Source organism: Ruditapes philippinarum, unplaced genomic scaffold, assembly GCF_026571515.1.
Source record: "Ruditapes philippinarum isolate M1 unplaced genomic scaffold, ASM2657151v2 ctg9757_1_1_1_1, whole genome shotgun sequence".
Lineage (NCBI taxonomy): Eukaryota > Metazoa > Mollusca > Bivalvia > Venerida > Veneridae > Ruditapes > Ruditapes philippinarum.
Genome location: NW_026862568.1, coordinates 9,490 through 17,341, shown reverse-complemented (window position 1 = coordinate 17,341; position 7,852 = coordinate 9,490). Strand labels below are relative to the sequence as shown.

At 32.2% G+C, this 7,852-nt stretch overlaps 1 protein-coding gene across 1 annotated transcript; it reads left to right on the top strand.

Annotated features, from left to right (window-relative positions):
• The first annotated feature begins 252 nt into the window (after positions 1-252).
• Positions 253-7,146, top strand: LOC132719451 (uncharacterized). Its single transcript, XM_060703223.1, has 7 exons — positions 253-1,100; positions 3,378-3,443; positions 3,759-3,988; positions 4,174-4,301; positions 4,439-4,548; positions 5,204-5,619; positions 6,938-7,146. Exons 1-7 carry the CDS (start codon positions 268-270, stop codon positions 7,144-7,146), a joined length of 1,992 nt encoding a protein of 663 aa, XP_060559206.1. The 5' UTR covers positions 253-267.
• The last annotated feature ends 706 nt before the right edge of the window (positions 7,147-7,852 follow it).

Genomic DNA, 7,852 nt, shown 5'->3' with positions numbered 1-7,852 from the left:
CAAACATCCAATCAAAATATTACTTGATATGGTTAAAGGGTTGAAAATGTCAAGAATTTTCTCCCTTTTACCTTCTTAAAAATCTTTGTATATAACAAAAATATTATAGCAAAATCTAACGTTATTTTCTACTGTAATTTGTTAAGAACAGGTTGTAAAATAACATAATTATGTTTAAAAGACACACATTGCTTATATTTGTGATAAGATACCACATTTGTAGTAAAGGTGACAAACTTATTTTTCAGATCAATCCATTATAAAAATATGGAGGTATCTGGCAAGAAACTTTGTTATTATTGTAAACTTTGTGAGCAACTTAAGACACCAACATACTCGGATGGTTTCTGTTCACAATGCGAAGAGGAAATGTGTCAGAGATGTTTTGATACACACAAACAGTTCAAGCTTAATCGGGGACATAGACTTGTCCAATCAGTCGAAGCTAAACCTAAGAGCAAAGAAACCCCAACATTCGATAATTGTACTAAACATCTCAACGAGGGTATTAAATTTTTCTGTCCCGAGCATGGCCAAGTAGGTTGTGGTGATTGTATGGTAGTCTCCAACAAACCCGGTAAAGTAGAGTATATTCTTGAACACATCGATGGTTATATAGACAGTAAAGAGTTCAAGCAATTGAAAAAGGACATAGAGAACAATGACAATGAAGCAACAGCTATGTTAGGAAGCATCAAGCTCAACAAGGATCATGTAAAAGATGTCAACAAAAAGTTTGCTCATGACGTCAAATTGTTCAGGGATGAAGTGATTTCACATATCACGAAACTTGCTGATGCAATGCTAATATATGGAGATGACACTATGGCATCAGATTTGGAAAAATTGGAAAATCTTGAAAAAGAAAACAAAAGCCTAGTTGATGACACAAATTGTATGAGAGACACATTACAATCAGAAGCTGATCAGCCCTACAATTTGTTTATCAGTTCCCTGTCATACAAACAAAATCTACATCTTATACACGAACAGCTAGAAAGAATCAAGGAAAACAATACGATCGAAACATATGACTTCACGCCTGACTCGTGCCTCAGTCAGTTGATGAAAACTTGTAAACAGCTAGGAGCTTTGCATAGGTCAGATTCTTTTGTTCATATGTGTAAATAAGTTTTATTACCCTTAAATCACAGCGAGATAATTGTATATTGCATGGTAAGAAAAAATCAAAAGACCAGTCTTTAGATTCATCAAAATACAGCATGCCGATTAATTTTAATTTAATAATTCACGTACGAGTATAATGAAAATATGAAAATATAAGCCTTAAAGTTTAATAAAGTTTATAAAAAGATCTATATATACTAGGACGGGACGTTTTTTCTTTATTTGTGTATTTGTTTACAAGACAATTCTTCCTGTAGTATTAACTCGATGTAGAATATTAGAATATCCCAAATCTAAGTGAACATCATTATATTCACCTAGAAATAAGTTAAGCAAACCCGCAAATTTAAATTTGGTTGTAATTGAAAGCACTGTCATGATATGAAGGCTTAATTGAGCTAAGAAATAGTGATATGTAGAGATACCGATTTAGTAATCATAAACCAGTAAATGTATTAGTTTAATTAATTTATAACCAATATATTGAAGCTTAAGCAAATGTGTTATGTTTTGCCAAATATATAAGTGTTTATAAGTATGGTGTTGGAGCGTTTACAAATCATTTACTGGTGTATATTTTTGGTAAATGTTGACGATCACATAACCTAAAATGACATTATGTAGCCAAAACATTTTAATGACGTTTGTTACCGCCATGCGTCCGGATGATATGTCTCAAACCGTTTCCTCATACTACCAGTAAGGCGTGTGATGCGAATTTGAGGTAAATTTGGCCATTCTTGGTGCAGTGCTTGTTCCAGTTGTTGCAGGTTTACTACAGGTGGTTCGTACCATTGTCCAAATAAAATTTAAAGTTTCAGTTGTGATCCTGTCAAAATTGAGGCGAAATACCTGGCCTGAGGAAAAGGGTGGAGGCTATTATCCGGGCACGTTGCGGAAATGATTTGTCTTGTTCAACATGACCATACATGACCAAAGTGACCATAAATGACAAAACATGACCATACATGACCAAAGTGACCATACTTTACCATATATGACCAAAGTGACCATACTTTACCATATATGACAAACATGACCATACATGATCAATGTGACAATACATGTCCATCTTTGACCAGACAAGTCCATATATAACCACATATGACCATAAATGTCCATACATTACCATGATATATTGATGACAGAAATAATTTAGATTGAGAGAACGAAATTTGATGATACTTGACGTAAAATATATGTTGAAAGAAACAATGCACATATATTATATATTTTTTATTAAGTAGTCAACGACAGCAATAGATAAGCATGTTTACCCATTACCTACTAAATTTGTGTTGTTAACACACACACGCATGCACGCACGCACGCACGCACGCACACACGCACCAACACACGCACACCAAAACACACTCCAAAACACACACACAAACGTACAAGCGCGCACATGCACACACCACACACGCACACATGCGCGCACGCACGCACACATAACATTAAAGGGTTGGGTCTTACGGTTATCGAGACGTACTTTAAAGGATTTCCATATCTGATTAATTAAGTTATCCCCAAGGCCCTTTGTTATGATTTGCAAAAAACAATTAGCAGATGTTGAATGTTCTATCGTTAAGCGCGGAGGAAGGTAGTCTAGTACTGGTGTAACTCTCCAGGAACGACGGTTAGGAAACTATCCGCCTAAATGACTGAAATACTGTTAGAAAAGGCGTAAAATGAAACAAACAAACAAACAAACAAACAAACAAAACATGTTCTTCGTTTTAAAAATTGCATTTTCAAATTCATTTTCATTAGCTTCATTGACCTAGATATGCAATAAAACGCAACCGTATTTGAATTTTGGTAGAGCTCTATGCAATGATCATCCCGTGCAAAATTAATCGTTTTATTAAATTTTCGTTCGAAAATAAAATCTTTTAAAACAATTGCCTACAAGGACGTTACGACAATTAACATAAATCCTAAATTGCTCACCATGATCACAATATGTTTCGGAGTTTACAAACGTTTCAATGAATATGAATATTTGAAAGAAATATGTCAAGCACTACCCCCCTGTCTTCATATTTTCAATTGTGTTTGGTTACGTCGTCATTAATTCAACAATGGTGGATTTTCTTATAAAAAAATGGAATATACATGTATTTGATTAAACAATGCATTTAACGTCGGGAACGTAAAAGATCCCTTCCTTATTTCTAATATATATCATCTATATATTTATATAAACTAACACATCGAACGTGTATAATTTACGTTTAACATTTCAGGTCCGGAAATGAATTCGACAACGAATTACGGGAGAAGATGGAAAACGTGTCTGGTAGTCAAAGCCGGTATGTCTTTATATACGTATATGCGTTATTGAAGACATATTTAAAATACATCCTGTAATACCTGTCGCCAATGCCGTAAAGATTACATTTGTGTATTGAATAACCCTTATCTGTGCGAAGCAACGTTTAGCTCACATATGTATTTTTGTTGCTGTGTTTGAGATGTTGGGTTGTGTTTGAATTCGCATTGATATCCATTCGTTCCCTTAAAGTTTTTCTTTATATGTTCTGGGGTATATATTGTAAAGACAATGTAAATTTTCAGTAAATTTAATAATACAAGAACAAAAAATAAAATGATGATAACATTTTCAGCAGTTGGTCTCCAAATGATTTGGAAATATTCCAACATCCAATGTGCATGATCAGCGCCGTAACTGTAACAAACGAAATAGGAGAAGAAACTAAAATACTTTTAAAGAGCGAAGAAAAAGTGTTTGATCAAATAGCAAAGATAGATTGGCCAATAGTTGTTGTAGCAATCGCAGGTTTGTACAGAACTGGAAAATCGTATCTAATGAATCGTCTGGCGAATTCGAGCAAAGGTAATTTTAAAAAAGTGTGTTGTGTAAATTTTTCTCATTAATTTAGTTCCAGAATTAATTGATCGTATCTCTTTAAATACAAGATAAATATGGTAGATAAAATATTATATCGCAATTACATTGCTCCTTTTTCGTTATGCTAAGAAAGTGAAGATAAAGCTCTGTTTTCAATAATGTTGATTTAGGTTTTGCACTTGGAGATACGACTGAATTAAAAACCAAGGGCATTTGGGCCTGGTGTAAAATACATCCTACAATGTCGAACACTGTTCTGTTGCTGCTTGATACCGAAGGACTTGGCGATGTTGAAAAGGTATGTGCAGTTTATTCAAAAGTATTCGACGGTGAGTGTTTTAAAAACAATAAGTAAATAAAATTTATTGTTAATTTACCTTCCAGGCTGTTATAAACTTATTTTAAAAGTCAATTACTTATAATCTTATTTGACAGGGTGACCCAAGTTATGACAACAAGATTTTAACCTTAGCGACACTTCTTTGCAACTGTTTAGTTTACAACATGGACGGAGCCTTTGATAATGACGCTGTTTCTAAACTCACGTATCCTTTTTATGTTTAAGTAATATGACTGTGACGTTGTTTTAAAGGTAGGCAAATTAATTATGAAACCGAAGTTTAAGCTTTTGGTTTCCAGAATCAAATTCATTGTTTCAAGAGAATAAATTACTAAACATGATAATTCGTGAGTTATTTATACACCAACAAATATGAATAATAATCATAAATAAATAAACTAAAAAAAAACAATAAAGCACAAAATGGGATATCTAACTTTAAAGTAAAGCATCAAGCAACCAATCTTTATTTAAATCCTTTGTTAGCATATAATTATTGGATATTTCTCGGGATTTTTGTTTTGTTTAAATGCTTTTCATGCACCATAAATTTTATTGAAATAATTATAAAGTTAACGTGTTTTGTCTGTTCATACGCAATTTTCTAGATAATATAGTATGTACAATACATATTTGATTTATTAGATAATGTTGTATACACTGAATATATAGATACTATAGTTTGCAAAGAAAATATTCCAATTGTAACCGGCGTTGATTTTCATGATCATTATTTCACACATCCTTGTGTTGTTACTATCATTTTAAGCGTCAATTAAGTTGAAGTCGGTGCCTTAACCACACGGTACATTGCCGCCGGTTATTCTTTCATGTTAGGACGCTTAACTGAATAACTTCAGATTTGTAACAGAAATGGCAAGCAATATAAAATTTCGGGGACAATCTTCTGAGGATAATCAGTCGATCAATCTAATACTTCCTGACTTCGTTCTCTGTTTGAGAGATTTCAGTCTCAAATTGATAAAAGGTGGGAAAAAGATAACAGAAAACGATTATCTTGAGCAAAGTTTAGCGGAAAACAAAAGCAAAGCGGAGCAGTTCAACAGACCAAGAGAGTGCATCAGAAAATACTTTTCGAGACGCGAGTGCTTTGCTTTTCCAGTTCCAGGTGATGGTGATGTTCTTGAGAATCTTGAAACTTTGAGTTTTACCAATTTATCTACTAGGTTCCAGGAAGTAACAACTCGGTTTACATCCTATATATACCAAATACCACCGAAGGAATTGCTTGTCAGTAAACCAATAAATGGACAAAGTAAGTAGTAAATGACCATAACTATTGAAAGTATGTAATTAAATCTGGACATACATAAATAGAATTAGTTTTGTACTGTTATATCTCATAAAAACAAAACATAAATGTTTTAATGTAGACATGAATGTCTGTATGCAGATATTGAAAAAGTTAGCCTACCATGTAAAGACATAGATTTGTTACATACGAAAATACCTTAAACCTTTCAATAACATGCTTAACCAGAATTTGAGTTTATTCTCAGCAATTGATGATACAACTTAAAAATCTGAGGCAACTCCTATATGGTTTTATTTGTCATCTGCTATAACATCCGTTTCTTTATAAGAGATGTTAGATAAAGCACAATAGATCAATATAACAGTTTCATTAAATAATTACAATGTGATTTTCTATCGTTAAAAAAACACATTGCCCTCTCTGTCTTATCTTGGTATTTCCCGTTTAAGAACTTAAAATAAAAAAACAAAACATCACTACCTTTGTTAATACTTATATTTGATTTCCTGTGAGTTCTGTTATTGGATACTTTACAGTAATATTATAATCGCACTTCTTTGTCTTTGTGCCACCTCCTGAATTTGAACCTGAATGGGAGTTCTAACAATTGTACTTTGTGCCTGGGTATGATTAATTTGGATACGTCGCCTTACAGAAATAAAAAAAAAATTCCTATGATTAAATTGAAAATTGTTTGTAAATGAATATTACCTATTTTAAACAAATTGCTCGAAGACGTTTCGTATGAATTTTACAATATATTGACGCCGACTTTATGAAGAACGGCTTTATAATAGTCTGTTTATTAATTAAGTTAATTAGAAAGCAGGTCAGATTGGCAGTGTAATTACATTTAACTGTTTTTCACCATAGACTGTAACGACGCGGTATATCACCAGCATTACTGAATTCAAACATGTGTTGAGGAATTCATCGCAGATTATTCAGTGGACTTGATGTCTATCGAAAGTTAATTATTTTCAGAGGCCGTGGAATGCCTAAATTAGGGACAAATTTCTGTTAACTTATTTTGATTATTACCTCATAATCGATTACGACTGAACTGTTTAAGCAAACTTTATTTAAATGATTTTACACCAGTCCAAACTTTTGATTGTATTTGTAGTAAAGGGATTAAAGATTCCCTTGATTGTTCTTCCATTGAATACGAGCCTAGCATTTTTACTAACGCCTCATTCTTGTTTTAATGACTTCAGGAAAGTATTTGCATGACATCATAATCATCACTTACCTTGTGTGGTATTTATCCTTTTTGGAAGTAACATTTGCTTTGAACATTTTTTTTTCCTTTTTATAGTGTTCGTAACATTGGCTGGCCGCTACATTACAGCTATTAAATATGGTGCTGTTCTAGATGTGGATGACGCATTTACAGCTGTGGCGAAAATAGAAAATGCTAAAATTGAAGAAGAGGCTCTAGAAATCTTTAAAATTAAAAGGGAAAAAAATAAGCCCGCAGTCTCTAAAAGTGTTTTGGGAAACTTTAAACACAAGCCACAAGGATAGCCGACTTCGCGAATTATATATTTTAAAAAAAAAAAGAAAATTCAAACTCAGTGAAGTCAAGCAATAAGTTTTTTAAAGGAAAAGGAAAAACACAAAACGGCTTTTGCCAAAATTTTATAAAAGTTTTCGCCAGTTTTTTCTTTCGACTGGATTCTTTTTTCCTTTTTTTACTTTTTATTTACAGTAACTTTTAAAATGAAAAAGTGTTTTACGCCGCACAATTCCATTTTTTAAAAATATGCCGAATAAAAGAAAAAATCCGTTATAAATAAAAATGTATTATTTTATGGTTTATGTATATTAAATAAAGATGTTGAAAAATGACATAATAGCAAATTCAGAAACCCAATGGTCAAGGTCAAACTTGAATGTAAAAGGTGAAAAAATGGAACGCATTGATAATTATATTAAGTCCATATCTTTTCCATTCATTTACAGATTTTTAAACAACAATGCTCTAATATGTGGTACATAAATGGCAATTATCCAAAAAACTTTAAGTTCATGATTTTAAAAAACTAAAAAAAAATTTTTATTACAGACATTTTGGTGTAAAGCATGAAAACTTATTTTCCTAGAAAGGCCCAAAAGGAAGTAAGTTATAAAAAAAGCATAAATAAACAAAATTTTATTTTTATACAATTTAAAAATTTAAGAACTTTACTTTACTTATTTCCAAAAAAGAAACAAGATGATAATAAAAGGG